We start from the raw sequence: 24,134 nt of genomic DNA, 5'->3' as shown, positions 1-24,134 counted from the left end.
CCCCTCCCCTCCCCTCCCTCTCCCCTCCCTCTGAACTGGTTTTATGTTGGCCTGCTATTTCTGAGCATGGGGTCTGCCCTGGGGTATGTTGATATACCCAGCAACACTCCATTGAGGAAAATTGGTTTTCCCTCCTCTGGCAGCTTTTAATGATAAGCAGCCTCTTGGCTAGGGGTGGAAATCTTATGCTGATTTCCCCTTCTCTGTGCTGAATTTTGTCTGACTCAAGCTTGTAATAAAACAGCTCCCAGTGACATACTGCTACACCCATAGATCGGTGCACTGCCCTGCCCTCATCAGACAAGCTGCTTGCCGTAGATAGGAATTAACACAGAGACCCACACACAGTCCATGTGCAGACAGTGAGAAAGTTGGGAGCACTTGGCACTGAATGGGATATCTTGATCAAACCCCACCTGTCAGGGTTCAGGGATCCATGGAGAAGAGGATGATAAGAGAAAGATTATAAGAGCCAGAGGTGATGGATGACTCGAAGGAAACTATCTTTTACGCAACAACAGAATTGATGCACAAACGAACTCACAGAGACTGTGCAGCATTCATGAGAATTCAGTCTTTTAGCTTCAAAATTGGCATTTCCAACCCATTGACTGGTAGATATACAAAGGGGTTTCTTTTCCTGAACATTACCCTCCGTGCATATGGGTTTTCAAGGTGGCTGCTGAACAGCTAACTAACATTCAGGTGAGCAGAGACGTGGACAGTGATGCCCCAGATATCACAGAGAGCTGAGCTCCGTGGGTACCAGTGACCGGGACACCTGCAATGAATTAAATATTAACATTATTTTATTTTAGCCAGGATATTCTGATTACCTTTTGTGGTTTTATAGTTGTTTTAACTGTCAGCCAATGGGATGCCACTTGGCTCTTCTGAGTCATCCTCCTATCGAGGATGTGCCTGAAGTGGCCACTCTCTGCCTGTCCCAGTTCTGGTCACTGGTCCCAAGTGAGAATTAGACTATCATGTGCCTCTTTTATTGACACCTTAAATTATGGCCCTGTATAAGAGAGTCGAAGTGTAATTTTGAAGTTAGCAGCCAGATATGCTTGTGGGAGACTAAAGTGGGGTCTTAGAAGACACTGTGAGCCTCCTACAGATACAAACTCCAGCCGTATTCTATCCACACATCTCACAGTTGAACAAACCCATGAAATCCTGCCAATGATGAGTCTGGGATTGAAATAGCCCATTGGTTATTATGGGTTATAGCCCATAGTAACCTTGGTTACTCACAGTGGGTGAAATATAATTCCCCACTGCACCTTTCTAGGATCAGCTTAAAATGAGTCTTGCAAAAGGTGGGCCATCACAGCTCTTGGGAGATATTTCCATTCTATAACAAATTAATGTCAGATGCATTCTGTCTAAATGGCAACCCTTGCCAGTTCCAGTTGCTGTCCTCTGGGCTCCTGAAGTCCAAAATGGGTTCTCCATCTCTGCTTACTTTGATACAGACAGAAAGACTCCTGTTAACTTCAGCTGGTAAATACCACGCCTCAGGGGATGGCGTTTTAGTAGGTTGTTGAAAAATATGGGTTTACATTTTTTAAACTTGTTTTTTTTATTATGTGAGTTTTTAAAAATATGTTTTACTTGCATGCATGTCTGTGCACCACATGAATGCTTTATTGGTGTAGGCCAGAAGAGGTTGGAACTGGAATTATAGATGGTTGTTGGCCACCATTTGGATGCTGGGAACTGAACCCAGGTCCTCTGGAAGAACAGCCTGTGTTCTTAACCTCTGGGCCATCTCTCCAACCTCCAAATACAGATTTAAATCCGTTTGAACTGTACATCTTTGGGTCACAATGCCTAGCATGTTATTTTATCTTCTGTCATCATGATAAATACCACAACCAAAGCAACTTGGGAAGGAAAGGGTTAATTTCTGTTTACCACTTCCAGGCATCATCCATCAGGCAGGGAAGTCAGGAGTTTAATCCTGAACTCAAAACAGAACCATGGAGGAGAAAAAGACTGCTCCTAGCTCATTAGCTGGCTGATACTCGGCCAGCCAGTTTTATTATACAACTCATACCTGTGTGCCTAGGTGCAGTGTCACCACAGTAGGCTTGGACTTCCACATTAATCATCAATCAAGACAGTGTCTCAGAGCCACAGCCATAGTCCAGTCTGATATAGGCAATCCTGAAATCAAGTTTGCTTCTTTCCATGTGACGCTAGGCTTTTTCAGGTTTAGAAAAATTCTGTTGAACAACTGATGGTAGAAATCTCTCTCTTCTTGGAATTCTTGAAAGGACTAAAATGACAGCTTTTGTTGTGGTCTGTAAGAGGGCTTCAGAGGAACAGGCTTCCGTGGGAATTGCAGGTGTGGTCATCTGTCCTCAGGTCGTGTTGAGTGATGGGTAAAGTAGCTGGCTCTCCTGGGTTCAACCACCTCCATGAGAGAAACCTGGAGCACATCAGCCCAGGGAAAGCACTATTGAACGAATGTCTTCTTGGAATTGACTATCAGAATGTTGTTAAGTGCTGCTTAAAGCTAACTCTAAAACTGTGCAATGTCGTCTTCTGGAGCCCAGGGTGCTGCCTCACCTAGAGTAGTATTTCATTTCTTCTTGTGTTTTAGATTTACTTTATTTGTGTGTGTGTGTGTGTGTGTGTGTGTGCATATGTGAGTACATATGTGCCTGTGCACCTGTGGTGTATGCACATGCGTGTGAATGCGTATGGAAGCCAGTGGTTAACCTTAAGTGTTATTCTTCAGCAGTGTGACATTTTCTACCTTTCTTTTGGAGACAGGCTCTCTTTCACTGGCCTGTACCTCCCCATGTAACATGTAGGCTAGGCTGGCTGGCTAGTGGGCCTCACATGCCAAGCTCACAAGCACATACTCCCTGCCCAGTTTTTGTTTCCAAGGTGTGTTTGGGGGATCCAGTAGAGTGGCCCATGCTTGTGAGGTGAGCAGTTTGCTGACTGAGCCATTTCCAGAGCCCAGGTTTTTTTTCAACATTATTTTTTATAATATCTGGGCCTACATTCCTGATAACTAGCACAAGGCTTAAGCTTCAGGTGACCCATCTCTAGAGATGGTTTCCAACTTCTCAGCCAGTGTCTGGGCTCTGGAGACAGCCTTCCATCCGAGCAGAGACAGTGCTCAGATGTCTTCATTTCAGGTATAGGCCAGTGGAAGTGTGCAGCCGTGGGCCTGGAAAACAGAGCCTGATGCCCAGGACAATTTCTGGTAGTCCACACACATTGATAGAAACGTGTATTATTGTTCTGACTTCCATCATGATCCTTTCTGAATCACTACACACATATTCGACCATGTTTATATTCTAAAGCTACACAGAGAAGGCAGACATTTTCATAGTGATGTTGATTTCTGCCCTGTGCTTCATAACACATGCAAAGCCAAGTGCCTGAGATTCCAGGCTGGAGAAGGTCCAGGTAAAAAGCTCTGCTCAGCCATTCAACTCTGAGGGGTTTGCCCCAGCTACTTCTTTTTTGTTTTTGTTTTTTTTCGAGACAGGGTTTCTCTGTATAGCCCTGGCTGTCCTGGAACTCACTCTGTAGACCAGGCTGGCCTCGAACTCAGAAATCCACCTGCCTCTGCCTCCCAAGTGCTGGGCTATGGGCTACTTCTTCTACTTCTTCGCACATCCTCTTTTAGAACTCCATTCAGAGATTTAAGTTCCCAGAAGTCAAATCCAATACGCAAAGGGCCTGTCTGTTTGCATCTAAAAAGAATGGTGTGAGAATCTCTGACAATATGCACAGGAAAACAGCTCTCTCCCTGGATTAGAGGCACCGAGGTGAAAAAACAGGAAAAAGGTATCCTAGGAGATAGAGCTTGGCTGCGTTGAGGGCCTCGGAAAACAAGGCCTTATCACCTAAGGATGACTCCAGGCAGTACACACTGATAAGGAAGCAGTTAACCCAGGAAGCTGTGAAGGGAATGGCTCTGGGGAGGGGAAAAGGTTGAGTTTTGCCTGGCACTTGGGGGTGGTTTTTAACTGTTATGCTACTGTTTGTCTCTAACATCTTGAGGAGCCTCTTTCCTTCTGTATACCCTAATGGTCACCTTTCTTACCTTCCTCTTCCATGTGAACTTCTCTGTGAAATTCGAGATTGGGGAGAGTTACACAGTTGCCGGAATCAGGTCTCTATGTTAGTAAGGCTAACGGGCGCCCTTTTCAGGCTTAAGATGTTTTGCAGTTCTGATGGCATCTGACTACTCTTCCCACTGAAAACCAGGGAGATGTTTGAGAGCGGAAAGTTTTCATAGTTTGCTTTTCTGAGTCTTGCATCTGAAAGTTTGGAAGCTCAAAGCATAGGTGAAATTTGGGTGACGAGGAACACATGATGCCAGGGAGACGCCAGACAAGGTTAGAGAGAGAATAAAGACTGGTTATTCCAAAGCTGCGGAAAGAATTTAAAACTGGACAAAAACAAAGAAGCAAACAATCACCCCCTCCCCCCCCCAAAAAAAACCCAAACCAGACAAACAAACAAAGCAGAAAGAAAATAGTGGGTGACCAGGTAGGGAAAGCTCCTTCCTAGTTGCTGAGCTGGCCCCGCCCACCTTTTGTATGGTCAATTCCAGGAAGAGCCATGCCTTTACAACAGATGGAAACAGGTTGTCAAGTGAGAAGCAGATGCTACACTCTGCCAGGGAAAAGATCACAAAAGCAGGATGCCTGCAGTGAGGAGCTGGTAAAGGGTACGGATGCAAAGGAAAGGTTGCTGGGGAGCATCATGGGAGATGTTCCGGCACTCTTGGTTGAACCCAGAGCCTGATACATGGCAGGCAAGCATGCTGCCCCTGAGGAATATATTCGTAGCCCCTTAAAGTTAGCTTTTCATTTTGAGACAAGGTCTTAACTGGGCTGGTCTTGAACTGATCCTTCTGCCTTAGCCTCCAGTGTAGCTGGCATCAAAGGCCTGCACCTCCAGGCCTGCCCAGAACTGAGGTTCTTAGACATGTACGTACCACTGTGAAGAAATGGCCACCATCTCAGAAAGTGGGCAGAAGCACACAGCAGGAGAAAAGTCAAGGGGATAAAGTACTAACCCAGGAGAGCAGTGCTAGGCAGTGGAACACCTTTGGATGTCCTTATTACTCAGTGTGTGCACTGGCTATGACATATGTGTGAGCAGATGGGGGTCACTGATGGCAATTGAAACCCTGATAACAACAGCTTAAATAATAAGCAAGACTGTTCTTCTCTCATCAAAAGTGTCTGTATGTAAGTATCATCCTGGGAGCACCAAGGGTCCCTAGAACCATTCTTCCTTCCTCGGGATAAGAATTCTTCCCTCTGTGGTACAACGTGGCAGCCTAAGCATTGGTCATTGCACACATGGTTCAGCCAGCACAAAGCAGAGGGTGTAGGGAAAAGAATAGGAAAAGAAATTTTCCTGTTTGTATGGTAGCAGCCAGAACTTAGTTGTGTAGTCACACCTAGCAGTAGAGAAGCTCAAAGCTATCTTGGAGGTAAGCTCACACTCACTCCCTGATTTTTATATCTAAGAAGAGGATAGATAGAGGCAGCAAGGGGACATTACAACACTCATCTGCCTCTGGAGTTTCTTGAGCACATTTGTCTCGGCTGCTGTTTTAAGGGGAAAGCAGTATAGACCAGGGTACTTGTCAGAGACCTCTTTCTTTGATGGAGGGTTAAGGAGGGGAAGGAGACACCCCCTCTCGTGGTTCTACATTTTAGCAGTTACTACTGACTGCAGAGCGGGAACAGCTCAGTCCATATGCCCAGAGGGAAGGAGACCTTCAACGTGCTATCCTCGATACCCCTGAAGGTTCTAGCATATTCTTTCCTTCAAGCTGTTCTTCACTAAGGCCTGTAGTGGTATTCATACTAAGGCAGAGAGACCTTTGCAGTCCTGTCAGGCAAAGCCCAAGATCATTTCTTCATGCAATAATGTTCCTCTCCACCTCTGTCTCTGATTCAGGAGGTGAGGGGAAGACCACAGGCACCAGCATTGCAGGTTCCCATAGGAATGCTTTGTTATAGGGTATACATACCTCACAGGACTTCTGGGAAGCGGAGAACCAGTCTGGATGGTGCAGTGCTAGGCAGGATGAATGAGGAGATTGTCACATGATGGGTCATTCCAGCAGGAGCTTAGGTGACCCTTAATGCATCCTAACTCAGGGCACCAGGCAAAGGGTAATAGGTGAGGTGTCCCTGTGCTGCTCCAGAGAAGCCCCTCACACCAGGATCCTAGTATGGCTGGAAGTGGGATTCTTCTATATTTGGCTATTACCTGAGACTCCCTCCTTCCATCCTGGGTCCTAGTAATCCACACATTGGCTGGAGCTGACTCGGTCAGCAGAGTTCCATTCCCATGAGTTCAGCTGGGAATTAATTCCTCCAGCTCAGCCACCTCAGTGCATACCGGGTGAGCCAGCCAGCCAGCCAGCCAGCCAGCTGTCCTCTCTAATAGTAGTAGCCCAGACCACCTGGTTAGAGCACAGTGCACTCAGTTCTTATCCCTATATGACCTCAACCTAGATTCCTGTTCACGTCATTTTCCAGAATAGGAAGGGGCATGAAGGGGCCACAGTAAAGTCTCAGAGACTGGCTCTTCCTGGTCAGGCTGTCTCTCTGTGTGCCTGACTATAGTCTTTGCTTTCTTCTTATCAAAGGAAGGATTTTTTGACTGGTACTGAGCCCTAAATATAAAGGCTTTATATTTAGAGCTTTAACCTCTGTCCCTTCAGAGGGTGGGTGCCTAGGGACAGAGTGGTAGTTAAGAGGAAGTCAGATGGGATGTATACTTTTAAGAGGAGGTCGGGACACCAGGCCTTTAGGACACAGAAAAGGGTCAGGGCATCTGTAAGCCAAGAAGACACTCAGGGGATACCCACTTTGCTTGAACCTTGACCTTGGCTCCCAGCCCCAAGGGTTGGATGGGTGTGGGACAATCAATGCGTGTTTCTTAAGCCCTGATTTCACCTGATATTATTTAGTCATGACAGATCTGGAAAATGGCAAGGCTAGAAATGAGTTTTACCTTTCCAGTACAAGATTATTTTTTGAGTGATGCGTGGATTGGCTTTTGAGGGTGAAGAACTTGAGGGACATTTGTTCCCATGATGGCTCTTTTTTTTTTTTTTTTCCAATCAGAGCCTGTAGCTTTGCACAAACTTGACAAGTTAAGAGCACACAGTTGGGGTGCACGTGGGGTTTACATAAGCCGAGCACAGCTCCATGGAGCTGGTGATTGGATGACGGACACGGGGAAGCATAGAGTAAACCGTCCTTTTCAGATGACCAAATTAGGCTTCCCATCCTCCAAGATCCAAGCCATACAGCACTGGACAGCAGGTCTTAGGGTGGCTCTATTTTAGGACAAAGAATTGCTCTCCCTTGGGAAAAGCTGCATGAACCATAGAAAGGGCTAGCCTGGTGAGTGGAGAATTTGTAGGAAGAAGGATCATGCTTTTGAGTGATTTAGGAAACCCACAATGCAGGAAGTCCATTTGCATGCTGTGGCTAATGCTTGACCTTGTACATTAATCTCTGCTCTTTGCAGAGACCTGGAAAATTGCAATTGTTCACACCAGCTGCCCCTGTGCAGTAACCACAGAGGCTGCTGCTGGAGCTAGCAGGGGCTCTGTGGCTTGCTGTGATCACACCTCCTGCTCAGTTTGAATGGCCCTTTCTCACCCAGCAGCCCCTTGCTGAGGAGGAGGAGGGGACACTTTGGACCACTGTGTGCCCAGCATTTAAGAACACTTTTTTTTTTTTTAATGAGTACTTCATAAAACACAGTGTTCAATGTTCAGTGTCACCACTGTAATCTGCTTTATGTGCATTAAGTTCTTTTTATTATTAATTTTAGTTTGGGGAGGAAGATGACTTTGTCTTCTCCAAACTGGGTTGCCTTACGGTCTGAGTGCATCTCCATCCATTTTGAGGTGTAAGGGATAAAAACTCCCAGTTCCTGCGTGCTTTCTTTACCTGTCACTTTGGCTGTCATAATCCCAAGGGCAAGGTTTGGGTCCTCAGAAACATCCCACACTGGCTCCCTATGGCTCTGGTAAGAGAGAGGTGTGGATTCAGCTCAGATCCCCCAAGTGCTTTGTGTGGACTAGCTTAATTGTATCAAGAGCAACACGAGTCATAGGCTAATTCTTTTAGAGTTAACATTATACTTTGAAAGACAGTAGGACATCCCACAAACCTTGGCATTCACATACCTCACTTGTAGGGTGTACTTAAGTTAAATTCTAGTTATTTCCTTATGGAGTGCTAAGATTTTAGTCCTTTTATAGTACGCTATGTGCTTCGACTTCTAACGAAGGGAAACTCCCACTCAGGACAATTATATCGCAATTTACTGGTTATGTACCGATTTCTGATCTACAGGATTAGGCCTTAGGAGGTAATTAGTTTCTGTCAAATAAAGCTCAAACTGTAGAGAGCTGTGATTATGTAAATGGAAGCCTTTGCATGTGTGTGCTTACATGGGTGTGCATGCAATGCAGGGTGGGTGTGCATGCAATGCAGGGTGGGTGTGCATGCAATGCAGGGTGTGCTGAAACTGAAAACTGTGTTCATAACTTATTGCTGGTACCATGAGACAATGATGTCACGTTATCATAGACCTAGAAACAAATATAGTTAAGAGTTCCTTTCTCAAGGTCGGGGGCAAATATGATGTGCGCTTGTGGTGTGTGTGTGTGTGTGTGTGTGTGCATATACCATGTGTTTTCAATGAATATCACATATGGAGGAAAACAAACTCCAGGGGCTTTGTCTCACGATAGGGATCAAACCTAGGGTCATGTACGTACTAAGTAAGCTTTGCTTCACCACTGAGCTACAAACGCCATATCTTATTCATTTGAATTCTGCTGCATTTCAAACCCTTCATCCTCTCTTGGCCTGGGGTGGGATCTTTGAATAGCTCTGTCATGCTCTGGGTGACTTTTCACGGCTATTAATTTCTAAGGAATTAATATTAGTTATTTGAAGTCTGCTTCTTAGATTGTGACTGCAGGGATTGAGAACAGCTCACCAAATTGTCATTTCCAAGCCTTGAAGAACTTTTATTGTCTCTTCTCTTCCTTGGGAGGTGGGTTGGACCTGTCCTTCCCACACTGGCCTCTTCCTGGTGCCTCACCTGATAGCTACCACAGAAATACATACACTCTCTTTCTCCCTCCCTTCTTCCTTCCCTCCCTCCCCACTCCCCTCTCTCTCACTCCTTCCTGTCCACATTGGTACCTTGCTCTGGTTTGGGACTCTCTAAAATTCTACTTTCAATGAGTGGATTTATCCATTTTCTGTTCTCCTCTGGGAATCAGGAGCTTGAATGTGTTCTCTGCTATCCCCAAGTCCCCAGAACAGGGACAGCTCACTATGGACCCACTGCTAAGAGATAATAAATCCTGGTGAACTCCACCTGGTCAGCTGGTGGACTTTTACATACCAGTTCACTGAATCATGTGTTTAGACTGGGAGCTCTGAGGTTATGCTTTCTCCCAGAGCTGTGCTAATTGCTGTGTGTGGGAGTCTATCACCCTGGCTTACATCTATAAAACATAAATAGTGCAGCATTGCAGCAGACCGGGCCCTGGCCAGTACCCACTAGGTGATCTTGGATGAGGTACCTCATTATTATTTCTGGCCTTTGTAACATGGGAACAACAAACATTACATAGTTTATAGAGACGCAGAAACCAACCACAGCTAAGTGTCCTGAAAACTCATAAAACCCCAGAATTAGGTGAGGGTCGTCATAGGTAGGTAGAGACTCTCCCACAATCCTATTTGAAACACTAATCTCTTGTGCTTCATAATGTCACTGCATGTGGGAAGGGCACCTTCAAAGAGGTGGCTAGCACTCACTGAGGACATTAGGGTGAATGGTAATCCAGTAAGACCAAAGTCCTGTTAGGAAGGATGTCTCTGAGTATGTAGCCACAGGAATATTCTTCACCACATAGGGACACAGTGGGAAGGCAACCATCTGAAAGAGAGGACTCAGGAGAAACCATCCATGCTGATTGATACCTCTGTTTCAGATTCCCAGCCTCAAGACAAGAGGAAACACCTATCTAAGCTGTGTTCTGCCACAGTGACCTTATCTGATTGACTAGCTGGTACTTGTCCACTTCTGTTGCTATTCAGTCCTTGGACAGACCTAAGGACTTCCAACACCACACCAGACTTGATACCTGTCAGAATCCATTAATGTGCAAGCTGAGCTGTGTTTTCATAATGCTACCAGAGGCCTGAGGTGGTCCTTGGGGGTTTTCCTCAGTTGGCAGTTCTGTAACTTTGTACCTAAGATTCCCTTTGCCTATCAAATGATTCGTACAAGAAAACTCATGGAAGTGTGTGAGGGAAGATCCATTTGCTCAGTAAGAAAATACTCTGATTAAAACGAGGTCTTTGGGCAGGATTACCCAAACACTACCTTGACAAGGTCAGGCATACTGTCACCAAGTGTCATTGTGGATATGGGGGCTGGTTTTTGTTTTTTTTTTTTTTTTTTTTTTTTTTAAGCAAATGGTCAGGAAGCCAGGGTTGTTTCTGTTCTCTAAGGGAGCTGCCAATTTTTATACAGATTCTGCTGAGTAGTGTGACCACTCTTGACCACTCTGTGATCAGATTCAGCATTTTATTGTCCGTGCAGAAGGAAGGAAATGACAGACTCCCAGAACTCCAGGCAGATGCAAATAATGTCTGGGCTGAAGTGTTATGGAAAAATACTGCTTGCTCGGAGTGATAAGAGCCACCATTGGAGGTGGCTGATGTAGGTTTTTCCAATTCGGGCAGTAGAATCCTAAACGAAAGTGTCAGATTGAGCCCACCCAGTCCAGAAACAAGCCTTCAAACATCTTTATGAGGCAATCCACAGAGACGAGAGGGGAGTGCTGCCAGGTGGGAAAGACAATGACACTTTACTGTTTCGCAGTGCTCCCTGGTGTGTTCAGGGTCCTCCTAACCACAGAGACTGGGGTGGGCCCTTATTCAGCGGCAAGTCTCTCTCTATCCTCTGACCTGTGAATTGTGCCCTGCACTGGGTGTCATGAATGGTTGGTCCTTACTGACTGTATCTTTAATATGTTTTCCATGGTTTTCCACACAGCAGGGAGTGTTTCTGTAACAAGGCAGATAGATATACTTAGCTGCCCAGGCTGACCATGGAGCAGCCATGATGGTCTATGTCCGTCTTTATCTGAATTAGGGCACACATAACCTGTGAATCACATCAATAAGCACATGTAGAGAGCCCAGGGCTTGAACCACTTCATGCTTGCCTATGCCCTTTCTATTGGCCTCTGCAGCCCTTACCACGTATAGCCTGATACTGTTCACTGAAGGTTGACTTGCAGGAAGGGGTTGAGCTGTACCTTCCCTGGGGGCTAGGGAAGGAAGAAATTTGACTTCCACGTTTAAAAAAAAGAAAACCCAGAGCTGTGTTAGCTACAAACTGACAGTTTGTTTCTCTACTGCTAAAATGAGCCAGATTAAACCAGATTAGATTGTATTAAAGGCAGGATTATTGGGAAGCTGCTGTCAGTTCACTGGCCCCAAGGACCAAGGCCAGGAAAGTCAACATGGGAAAGGGGGGAGAAAGAGAGAGAGAGAGAGAGAGAGAGAGAGAGAGAGAGAGAGAGAGAGAGAAGAAGAAGGAGGAGGAGGAGGAGGAGGAGGAGGAGGAGGAGGAGGAGGAGGAGGAAAAGGAGGAGGAAGAGAAAAGGAAGAGGAGTTGGAGGAAAAGGAGAAAAAGGAGGAGGAGGAGGAGTCAAGACCAAAATATCTGGATTATCTAGGAAAGACCCTCTGAGGGAAGGCTAGCCCCTGGGCTGGAAAGTTCAGGGTTGGGAGCAGAGTATGCCAAATAGGGACTGAGGGCTGCTGGGAGAACCTGGAAGACAGGTCTGCTTTGGTATGTAAAATATGCACCTCAGTCCCTTGTCTTTAACACAAGCCTTCCTTGGGGCCATGATGGTTAGAGACAACCCTTAATTTCATTTTCATGGGAAGATCTGAACTAATGTCTCTTCACCCCAGGAAGCAAGGACAGATCAAAGGAAACAGGTCCACCCAAGTCTATCTTAGTTAATCAGTGCGTTAAGTGAGTTTGCTTACAGGGACATGAATGAGGGGTTACGTAGAGAAGCGTGGGCAACTCAGGCAACTGCACCATCAAAAAACCAACTCATGGTGACTGACAGCTCATGAGAACCATATGCCTGGAAGTCTTTGCCCAACCTGCAGACAACCCTACTAAAGTGCCTTCCTGCCCTAGAACCTGTCCACTGCCTTTACAACTTTGGGAAAGGGCCTAGAGACTCTTTTGCTTTGCATGAGCTCCCTCCTTCCTGGAGGAAGCCTTTTGGTTTAGAAGGATTCACTGTAGGATACTCTGTTCCTTGTTAGTCTGTCTATGACACTGGGGAGCTAGAACAAAAAAGGCATTGTTTTATTTCTATGTTTTAAAAAAGGAAAACCAAGAACAAAGGCAGCTATGACCTTTCCTGGGGTCACAGCAACTGAAGCAATCCCAAGTCCGACTCTGGCTGGGCTTCACACACCTCTAGTGCTTCAGAGGAGGGTCTGGCAGGTGGGAGGATCCAGTGCCTCAGTCCAAGGAGGCCAAAGATACCACTGGGACATGGTGCATTGCAGGTGTTTTGCTCATCCCCTGGCCAGATGAGAGTGGCAGCCAGTGTCTAGTATAGGGTGGATTGAGAAACCTGAACATAGCTCTCCGTCGTTGGTGGGATTCCTTAAAATACTCCATCCTCACCTAGGCCATCTCTGCTGTGTTTCTACCTTCTTCCAGGTCCCAGGCTTCAGGGCTGGTGACATGAAGTTTCACCTGATCCTTCCTGATCCTTCTCTAGGTATCTGTATCTGGATGCCTGCACCCTGTTTTTCTCTACCTGAGGCCCTCCCCTTTAAAAGCAACAATGCTTCCTTCACTGTGGTCCTGTGTTCTGCCTCTCCTCTGGCAGTGTCTGGGATGTCACCAATATACCAGCTTGTGGAAGACAGGGCAAAGCCTGGGGTTCACAGTCTGTGTCTCCCATCAGGATCTCAGAGTTGTACACCAGGCTAGAAGGGGAGAACAGGACCAGGATGGACAGGATCCTGGTCTGTCTGGGAGCAAGTGCCAAGTGCCAGAGAGGCAGAAGAGAGAAGGCCTTCTTTGGGAGTCTTACTGTTACATTTTCTTTAGTTGATAGCCTTCCCTGTGGCGATCTTTAATGAAGCAGCTCTCTGAGATGATCTTAGCTTATTCAAATTTCTTTATTGGGGGTGGATGTGAATGCATATGTTTTATTCAGGGTGAACCAGGGATTATGTAATTTTATGGAGGGGTGTGAGACTATCCAGGAAGGGAAGGTCATTGGCTGAAGGCTAAGGCTAGTGAGATGCTTCATTAGCATGGAGAGGAGTTTCAGGTGCTGTGATACTTAACTGACTGCTGGTGGTCACCTTAGTTGAGAGTCCTGGGTAAGTGCTCCAAAGCAGGCACAGAGGCAGGGAGGGAACTGTTCTACTCCAGCTGTCTCAAATCTCTGAGATTCCTGGGGCTTGAGCCTGCTCCACCCCACCCATTCCATGCCTATCTGGTGGCACTGTCTATGTGCCCTGCACCGTTTTCCTATGGCTGCACCTCGATCCTCACACCTTCTATCATTTGTAAGCCACACACTTCTGGCTGGCCTTGTCATGACTTTGGCAGCACACTTCCCAGCCTCACTTGCTTAGACACTTGTTGTGAATCCTTAGTAGAGGAGGAGAGAGTGAGAACAAGGACGCACTGGCTGACAGAAATTGCACACTGCAGGACACGACGGTGTCTTCGACCTCAGGCTAAAAGTGTGTGCTCGCCTGACAGAGCTGTTCACAACCAGCAGCTGCTAATTGAACACCCATTTGGTGTCAGGCCCTAAGAGAGCTGCTGGAACAAGGTAGACAGAGCCCCTTCCTTCCCAGGCTCACAAACCAGGGATGAGAAGAAAGAAGTAGACTAATGGATAATGAAGGCTACAGTGAACCACAATGCAGGTCTCTCCCTCTCTCTCTCTCTCTCTCTCTCTCTGTCTCTGTCTCTCTCTCTCTCTCTCTCTCTCTCTCTCTGTGTGTGTGTGTGTGTCTGTATGTGTGTGTATGTATGTGTAATGTATTTTTAATGGATATTATGCAGTCATAGAAACAAACCCTATGGTCTCTGTCCTTCTTATCTACAATGCTGAGAGCCTTCTACAACATCAACAGCAAATACTATTAGCGAGCCCTAAGCTCTTCTCTAAAGTGAAGGAGGAGGGTGACTTTTCTTAGACTTACCCTCCATCTGAACTGTCATCATCACTAGGGACACTCAAAGGGGATCTTGGGAGATTACAACGCTGGAAGAGGCTCTGGAGATGGGAACCCAGATATGGTTCTGCCCAGCTTCTTCTCTAGTCCTCCATTGCTGCTATTGATCTAGGATACTCAGAACTGGCCAGTCCTGTCTTTCAGGACCCCATGGGACCATCCCAAGCCCTTCACTGGTACCAACTCTGCCATTAGATTTGATGAGCTGTCTGTCTTTCTCCTCTTCTTTCTACCACTCTGGTTCTTGGCCAGCTTGGTAGATGAAGACATTGCTTCTCCTATGACAATGTAGACTGCCCCGAAGGGAGACAAGACTATGAAGTAAACAGAAAGTGGCAAGTTCTTAAATATCAGAAGTGGGTTTGTGAAGCATTGTAATATTTCTCAGATGAGGGTGGCATCAATAAATCCCTTTGGGTGGAAGATATTAGTTTAAGATGTAATTGTAAAATTTATTTTTATGACCCGTCTTTACTACTGCATCTCGGATTCCCTAAATATACATAATTTCCTGCATCTTCATTTATCACTTGTCAGAAACATAAAATTATTGTTTTATCTCATTATTACAAAAGGGAGAAGATGGATCAGGCCCTTCAAAGCCTCTGGGCTGCAGCCACAATTTTTTAATCTGTGAAAACCTCTCCCAAGCTCCCTTGAATTGCAACTTCAATTGGCCCCCACTTCACGGTGAATGTTGCAGGGTCTCCTCTGGGAGGAAGGGATTAGAAATAAAAAGCCCCTGGGACCAATGACAACTCACAGTGCTATAGAGCCATGCACGATGTTGACATTAGCACAGAGCTAGGGTCACGGTATGTCTGCTGGGTTCTTGCCTTTTAGTTCCAGGCCAGTGGGTGGGACAACATAAATTTTACATTTCTCAGCATCTACTTGGGTTGCAGGCAATTTCTACCCTTTTCTGTGGCTCTGAGATATTCATTGCTGTGTAGATCAATGTTCCAAGGGCCACTTGGCCTGGAGGGATGGAACTGTAAGCATTTGACCAACCTCTCTCTCTCTCTATTGGCCCCTGTGGATCATGGAGGATGCCCTTCAGCATTCCCTGCACTCTGTCTCAGCCCTGAAGCCTTCAAAGTGAGTCAGAAAGAAAAGTGATTTAGGCCACAACCCATCACACTAACAAGGCTCACAAGGCCAGAGGCGGAGCATTCACTTCCAAATGGAGGATTGGAAAAGTGCCTGGCATGCTCCAGCCAGAAGCTGTGTAGTCTCGTAAGAGAACTGAGAGGAAGCCGTCGGGCCTCGGCGCGCGCTTGTGTCTTCCATTTCTCCCGTCGCCATGGCTGCCGACATCAGCCAGTGGGCCGGGCAGCTATGCCTGCAGGAGGTCGATGAGCCGCCCCAGCACCTCCTGCGGGTCGATTACGCCGCCGCCGGGGTGACAGTGGACGAGCTGGGCAAAGTGCTAACGCCCACCCAGGTTATGAATAGGCCCAGCAGCATTTCATGGGATGGCCTTGATCCTGGGAAACTCTACACCCTGGTCCTCACTGACCCGGATGCTCCCAGCAGGAAGGACCCCAAATGCAGGGAATGGCACCACTTCCTGGTGGTCAACATGAAAGGCAATGACATAAGCAGTGGCACTGTCCTCTCCGATTATGTGGGCTCTGGGCCTCCTAGTGGCACAGGTCTCCACCGCTATGTCTGGCTGGTGTACGAGCAGACGCAGCCTCTGAGCTGCGACGAGCCCATCCTCAGCAACAAGTCTGGAGACAACCGTGCCAAGTTCAAGGTGGAGTCCTTCCGCAAGAAGTACAACCTGGGCGCCCCGGTGGCTGGCACATGTTACCAAGCAGAGTGGGACGACTACGTGCCCAAACTGTATGAGCAGCTGGAAGGGAAGTAGGGGCGCTGTGGAGGCCAACAGTCCTGCCCCCTCCCCCCACCCCCCCCAGTATCAAGTTGCGTGAAGCATGCTGTTTCTCCCCTGTCCTTCCTACCCTCTCACAGGGAGTTCTCAGCTGTGCTAGGATAGAGGTTTAGGGTGTCTTCCCACTGCCCGTCATTATGCCGATTCTGCATAGTCAGTCACATCCCAGTTTATGTTTGATTGAATTTAGGTTCCACCTGGGGAGGTGTCTGGTGTTCTGATGGAGTCATTCTGTCACTGATTTAAAAAGAGCAACTCTGAAAAAATAAAACAGTCTGCCAGGATCAGGTCCACAGGGGAGAGCCTGGGCTATTGTCTGTAAGTGGTTAACAAGGAGACTTGGTCCAGAACCAGGCACGGTGGCATCTTTAGAGGTGGGCTTTTAGGGACCTGTCCCCCGATTGAGACAACCCAAGTCTCCCATCTCAGCTGAGCCCTGACTGTCCAGGTCAGGTGGCTGCATAGGTATCAGTGTCCCTTTAAAGAAGAGTGCTGCTGCGGAGAGAGACCCTGTTAAGCCCCTTGCTTCTTAGTGGGGTAAGCAAAAGTCACTGGAGCTGCTGGGTGTGTTCATTCTCATCATCAGATACAAATAAAAGGCATTGCATTCAGAAAGAGAGAGAGAGAGAGAGAGAGAGAGAGAGAGAGAGAGAGAGAGAGAGAGAGAGAGAGAACTGAGAGGAGCCTGCTTAAGGATCTGCAATGGCATTTCCAGCCGTGCTGGAGGCTTCTGGAATATGTAGGGGTTCTCCTGCGTGTCTGTCATCTGTCATCCATTTGCCACCTACCATCTGCTTGTCTACATCTGTCTGTCTTCTATCAATCTGTCTGTCTGTCTGTCTGTCTCTCATTTATCTATGTATCATCTATTTTTCTACTATCTATCTTCATCATCAATCTACCTATCATCTATTAATCTATCATCTTTGTGTCATCTATATTCATCATCATCATCTATCTGCCTACTACTATCATCTGCCACCTACATATTGTCGACTATCATCTTATGTAGATATGCATCTATCTGTCTATCTATCTATCTATCTATCTATCTATCTATCTATCTATCTATCTATGCATCTATCTGTCTGTCTATCTATCTATGTATCCATCTATCTATCTATCTATCTATCTATCTATCTATCCACCTATCTATCATCTATCTATCATCCATCTATCATCTATCTATCTATCTATCTATCTATCTATCTATCTATCTATGCATCTATCTGTCTATCTATCTATCTATCTATCTATCTATCTATCTATCCATCTATCCATCCATCTATCATCTATCTCACCATCTGTTACTATTAACATTTATCAATCATCTTCCTACTGTCTACTATCTTCCTGTCTACCTACTATCTATCTATTTTTCTGTCAGTCATCTATCATCTCTCATCTACCTAGTTGTCATCTTTCTATCAATAGTCTATCTTATCTGTCTTCTATACAGCTATTATTTATCTATTATCTATATTTATCACCTATTATTTCTATCACTTCCTCCCCTCCCCACTCTCTGGTTTTCTAGGTAGCCCCTCTGCTCCACATGCTAGTCCAGGGTGGCAACCTGGCCTCTCCCTGGACTTAGCAAATGAGCAGATTTGCCTTATGGGCACCTTCCATGCAACTGCACAAGAAGTCACCCTGAGTTTGGGCTGGGGTGCCTGTGTCTGCAGTCAGAAGAGACAAAGAAATGATTCTTTCTGTGACTCCAGTGTTCAGCCTTCACTGAGTTGGAAGATGTAAAAAGATGTCCCTTCTCTGTCTGGAGGACTTTGCTTACTTATTGTTTGGCCATTGCTCAGAAGCGCCTAGCACAAAGGCAAGATTACCTTAAGTCTTCACTTGGTGCTGGCTTGTAACTGGTCTTCAACAACCATGTTAGTGTGAGCTAGCTACTTCTCTGCCTAAGTAGATATACCACTCTGCGTGCTTTACAGTATTATAATGTGTCACTTATGGAAGTGCAGTCTTATGGTGATGGTCAAATAGTGTCATTCAGTTATAAAAATAACCACCAAAGAGGCCTGGAAAACAATGAGGAACTCTCATTAGCAACACAACACAGGTATCCAAAGTATCTCCCTGTCAGCTCTGAACACAGTGAGCATCAGCTAACATCATGAGAAAGTGTCAAGACTGTCTGTGACTTCCATCATCCTGCTCACGGTAGAGTTCAGATAGCTAGAGAGCTGTAGATTCTGAATGTCTGGAACTTTCCACCATGCTTCCTTTGATTTTGCTTTACAAATGAGGCCAAGTCTTGGGGTGGGTGAATGAGTACCTGAACCTACCTGGATGGCCCGCCTAGCCTCATACATCTAGACTGGCTTTGCTCTTCCGTTTTCAGGTGGTCATCTTATATTTCTGTTTTTTTCTTTTTTTCTTTTTGTTACAGATGGGCAGAAGAAAGTCCAAGAAGAATTTGATATCGACATGGATGCACCAGAGACAGAGCGTGCAGCTGTGGCCATTCAGTCTCAGTTCAGAAAATTCCAGAAGAAAAAGGCGGGATCACAGTCCTAGTGGGGAAGCTGCTTCCTGGTCCACCTGAAGACACCAAGTTCAACCACCGTCCATCAAGAAGTGAAAAGAACAATACCCTAGAGAGAAGTCATCCACACTCAGTACACACCCCGCTGCAAACCTGAAATGCATGAACAGAAACCCAATAGTATTTATGACCCTATAGGCAAGTGTCCACAATAAAATTGTGAGTAGCTTGATCTATTTATCTCCATTTCAATTCCTCTGCAACGATTTTCCTTGATGTTGTAATAAAAAGGAGGTAAGATGATTGAATCTAGTGTCCGTCTTCATTTCTCCCATTGGCTGGAACCGCAAAGGTTTATACGGTTAAAGACAACCGCAAGCCAGGTGTGGCTTATATTCTTAAAACTTTAGGGGCAGAACAGAATGCTTTTGTTAGGGTGGAGCTAGTCATTCTCAATCATGGAGTTTCTATCTCATTTACAGAGTGTGAGCTGCCAATAGCCGGTGGCTGTATTTTCTTAGCATGGAAGTGTAGTCTGCACCTTCGACTGTCTCAGCTCATCCAGGAGAACATGAAATCTAGGAGGGCAGTGCACCTGGAGTTGGGATTCTACCCAGGTGTGATTAGCAAGTGCATTTCAGATCTTTGAAGGGTTACCCCACTCCACAAGGGCCATCTTTGCAGCTGTGTAACTCCAAGGGGCAAGTCCAGGCTCCTCTGAGCCCAGGCTCCAGGCTCCTCTGAGCCCAGGCTCCAGGCTCCTCTGAGCCCAGGCTCCAGGCTCCTCTGAGCCCAGGCTCCAGGCTCCTCTGTGCCCAGGCTCCAGGCTCCTCTGAGCCCAGGCTCCTCTGAGCCCAGGCTCCAGGCTCCTCTGAGCCCAGGCTCCTCTGAGCCCAGGCTCCTCTGAGCCCAGGCTCCTCTGAGCCCAGGCTCCTCTGAGCCCAGGCTCCAGGCTCCTCTGAGCCCAGGCTCCAGGCTCCTCTGAGCCCAGGCTCCAGGCTCCTCTGAGCCCAGGCTCCAGGCTCCTCTGAGCCCAGGCTCCAGGCTCCTCTGAGCTCAGCGTGGTGGTTTGTTACCTGCTTAGCTTATTTATCACAATTTGGAGAAGCTGCCTGGCTTTCCTCCAGTGCAAACACATAGTCTCACATGTCTTGGTGAATTCCCACGGGTAGCAAAGATGTCCATTTTGTGGGAAGCATGGCTCCACAGCATCAGGAGTCAAGTACAGGTTGGAAGAGAGTGACTGAGCTGGCCTCGGGCAACAAGGGCCAGGAGCATTACACCTGTGTTTTTATGGCTGCTCAGTTGAGCCTTGCCATGGGAGAACCTGGAACAGAAGTGATACTTCTCCCACAACTGAGAAGTCACCATGTATGAGGTGGACTTGGCTGTGTGTTCCTTAGCCAGGGCTCTGGGTGGGTCACAGGCACTTGTGAGAAGAGAGGCAGAGTGTCTGAGTGTGTACACCTGTGTGCTGGACTGTGGGTGGATGAGGTGGTGGGAATGAAGTTTGGCAGGGAGCAGCTGGAGGTTAGAGAGGACACTATTCTCTCACAAAGCCCTTCAGCTGCTGTTAAGTGAATGGGCTGAGCAAGACTGGAACCCATGGAGGTTGTCTAGCCACAGAAAAATCTATCTAAAAATGTGCTTGTCGCCTTGTGTAAGATATCCCGGCTGCTACCTCTTCCCTGTGGCTACTGGGGTAGGGTGGAGGTGCCGGGGTGGGGGGTTATGCCTGAACTCTCCCAATGACTTCAGCTAATGACTACTAAATTGGATCACTTCTGCAGTAATAACCAGTGAGGACTAAGTCAGACTCCTGATGGAATGGTCCCCATTGAGAAGAAGACAGCAGATTGATAAGATCCCCCAGAAAGAGTTGCTGAGACAGTGAGGAGTATGAGTGTCATGGAAATTAGATGGCTTAAGATGCCATGCTCAGGGCTCCCTAAGGCTGCTAATGTGAAGTAAGCTGGGGCCCAAAATGCATGCACAGGTAGTGATCTCCATATCTGACCTGTGTCCCAGCTCTGCCACTCCCCCCACCCTCTCACTTACTGATCTAAAGGAAGTGTGTCCTGTTCCTATGGGGTATGTTCTAGCCCTGGCAGCTGGAGGCCACCCAGTGTCTAAGGAAGATATTGCCTCTTAGGGACTCTCTGTAAAGAAAAATGCTAATGTCTCTTTAGATGATCCTAAGAGTCTGGGAGGTCTCCTTCAGCCAGGTGGGGAAAGTTTGGAGGGCTCCCTCAGATATTTCAATGTGTGCCTTCAATTGAATTCGTAGGGCAAGGGAACAGTTGATTTCCTTTGAGCCCTAGCGATGAGTTAAACTTTTCACTTCCTAGGTAGATTCATGTAGATCTAAAGCTCCAGATGTTAGGAGTGGTGGCGGTGAGACATTTGTTTCCCACCAAAAACATGGGTTGGGTGTGTGGCATCTGCTGTCTAGGTCTCACAGAATAAAAGAACAGAGGAAGCAGTGTGTGGCCCCAGGTTCAGGAGGACCTCTTGTAACGCTCATCCTGAAAGGAAGAAGCCCTCTCAGGATGTGCAACCAAGAGTCTGCAGCTTTGAGTCATGAACTGACCTGGTTTTGTTCCCTCCACTGGACTATTGTCCAGGTAGGGCATGGAGCAATGGGAGCAAAACAATGACTGGGAGACCCACATGTCCTTACCCAAGGATAAGGCCCCATTGCAACAAACTCAAAGATGGTGGGGGATCCTGAATAATCATCTCTGGCAGCTGGCACAGAGGCACTAGCCAAGGAGATACTCTGTTCTAGGCTGAGACCATAGTGGGTGTGGTATGATTATCGGAACTTCAGGTAGGACCCTAAGCATCTGAGTTTGAAAATGGGTCCATCTTGGATCTGTGAATTGGCCAGGTCTCCATGGAGAACTTATCTGCCATAAGAAGGTGATTCCTTGACATCAATATGCTGATAAAAATCTGCTTAGAAAATGTTAGTAAATTAAAATGAGATAGGTAAAGTACACCTGAGCCTGACTCAATGCAAGCGTCTACTGGCAAGGCGTGACATCTTTCTCAGTATTCTTTGTCCTGGCCCAAATTAAACCATGGGCCTCTGCCATTCCTGGCCACATCCATTTGGACCAATGAATCCTGACCCAAGGTGGGTTCAACCAATAAGGTTCTTTCTCCTGAGAATTTGAGCTCATGCTCTCGGGAATTGAGCCACTTAAATGCATGATGTTGATTTGAGGCTCAAAGTGGTGATGTGATGAAGCTGAAAAATAAAAAAGACGTTCAAGTCTATAAAAAGTATTATTATTGCGAATGAAATTGTTACTATCTACAAGAATCTGTAAGAGTCCATTTGGTACAGGAGCATGCAGGAGCAGAGTCAAGACTCAGGATACACAAGCCCGTGAGAGATGGAGGGGCAGCCCAGGCTGAGTTAGTCATTTGATTGCTATGAACAGGAACCCACTCACACTAGCTAAAAAAAGAGAAACTCCAAAAATAGAACATTCAAGACATCCAGTTGAGGGGGGGGGAACACCACAGGCAGGCAGGATTTCATGAGATTTATAAATATCCTGGGGTACAGTGGGAAAGAAGTGACATCTTCCACATCACAGTCTTTGCAGTGTTTTATGACTTTCTGTAAAGTTTTACAGTTTTCTTTAAATATATCTTGAACATTTCTTTTTGTTCTATTTTTAAACGTCACCCAGTCATTGCTGTCCGTCTACTCGGAACCTTTACACAAAGCTTTCTGCAGCTGTCTTTGCTGCTTTCTAAGAAAATGATTGATTTCTGAATATTCCACTCTGTGAATATCCAGCCTATTGAGCTGTGTGATATGATGAGTTTTAGTAACTTCCTGTGGCTTTGCAGGGAGACAGTCCTATCAGCTCTAAACAATAATGTCTCTTCTTCCCCATGACTTTGAATGCCTTTCCCCCCTTTTTTCCTCATTATAACCCATCTCCGTGCATGTCTTACAGAAGGCTTGGGCACCATTTTAGAATCAGGGAAATGGTGTCAAGACATCTCCCAAAAAAGCCCTATAAGGCTGAATGGTTTTAAAAAATAGTCATTTTTTTAAAGTCTTATAAACCTCTTGAGTACTATTGAATGCATATATTTTATCTACCTCAAAGAATAACTTAGATAAATTGGCTTGACTGGAGAGAGAGAGGGAGGGTTTAGCGTTAGATTTTCCTAGGGTTTATGTTTGAGGAGAAGATTCATTCTGGTGTTGGGTTTAGGAGATGTAGCCTCTATCATGAATGGCAAGGGCACAGTACCTGGGCTTCTCTATAAGGCTCAATGTCTTAGTCAGCTGGGGATGCTGGGACGAAATATCATGATTTTCTCAACTGAAAGTGCTGGCATTTGTCCTCATACCTCTGGAGGCTGCAAGTCCTCGGCAGAGATGCTGGCAGACTGGATTCCTAGCTATCAGTCGACTGCTTTATTGCTACTTATTTCAGGGACGAGAAAGAAAGAAAGAAAGAAGGAGAGAGGAAAGAGGAGAGAGACAGAGAGAGATAGAGACAGAGACACAGAGACACAGAGAATTTGAGAGACAGAGAGACAGAGAGAGACAGAGACACAGAGACACACAAAGAGAGACAGAGAGAGACAGAGAGACAGACAGAGACAGAGATGGAAAGAGAGGGAGAGATAGAGACACACAGAGAGACATAGAGAAGATAGTGTCTTTTATTTATCTACTTTCAAGACAGAGCCTTGCTATATATTGTAACCTAGGCTTGACTTCACCATCCTTTGTCTCAATTTCCCAAGGACTGAGGTTTCAGGAGCATGCCACTCCATCCAGCCCCTTTGTTGTTTTTGTAGGATGATACCCTCCCGGAAGAAGTCCTAGCTTCATGGCATTATCTAAGCATAACACATCTGCTGTCTCCTCATGTCCTAGTATTGGGGGTAAAGGCTACACAGTATCCATTTAGGACTGGGAGCACCTGCTTGTCTATACCGCCTGCTCACCAGAGCTTCATGTTACCTAATGGGATCGGATCACAGGTTGGTCTTTGTTCACTGCTCAGTTGATTCTCCACAGGCTTTGCCTTTGCTCAGGCTCACCATCTGCCTCTGTCCACTTTCTGGTGTTGTCACTGCACTGTTTTCCTTGTAGCAGTCTCCTCTGCTCCCAGCTGTACTACCCTTTACAAGCTCTTTGTTCTTAGTTAACAGGAGTTTAATTAAATAAGAATTGGGAGAGATCAGCCTGCTCTGGTGTGTGTAACCTTTCTAGGAGTCAGGGGTCTGCAGAGCTGGAGAGTAGCTCGCTCGCGCTCTCTCTCTCTCTCTCTCTCTCTCTCTCTCTCTCTCTCTCTCTCTCCCTCCCTCCCTCCCTCCCTCCCTCCCTCCCTCCCTC

At 46.5% G+C, this 24,134-nt stretch overlaps 1 protein-coding gene and 1 pseudogene across 1 annotated transcript in view; both read left to right on the top strand.

Annotated features, from left to right (window-relative positions):
* The window catches only part of Pcp4 (Purkinje cell protein 4), a 62,491-nt gene extending 43,426 nt beyond the window's left edge, over window positions 1-19,065 (top strand). The window contains exon 3 of the mRNA XM_028752558.1: window positions 18,662-19,065. Within this exon, the coding sequence (XP_028608391.1) occupies window positions 18,662-18,789 (128 nt within the window). The 3' untranslated portion in view covers window positions 18,790-19,065. The remainder of the gene's footprint in view (window positions 1-18,661) is intronic.
* Window positions 15,661-16,230, top strand: LOC114608574 (annotated as a pseudogene).
* Window positions 19,066-24,134: the final 5,069 nt, after the last annotated feature.

Source organism: Grammomys surdaster, unplaced genomic scaffold (genome assembly GCF_004785775.1).
Source record: "Grammomys surdaster isolate TR1022 unplaced genomic scaffold, NIH_TR_1.0 125925, whole genome shotgun sequence".
NCBI lineage: Eukaryota > Metazoa > Chordata > Mammalia > Rodentia > Muridae > Grammomys > Grammomys surdaster.
This window is presented reverse-complemented; position numbering and strand designations above follow the sequence as displayed.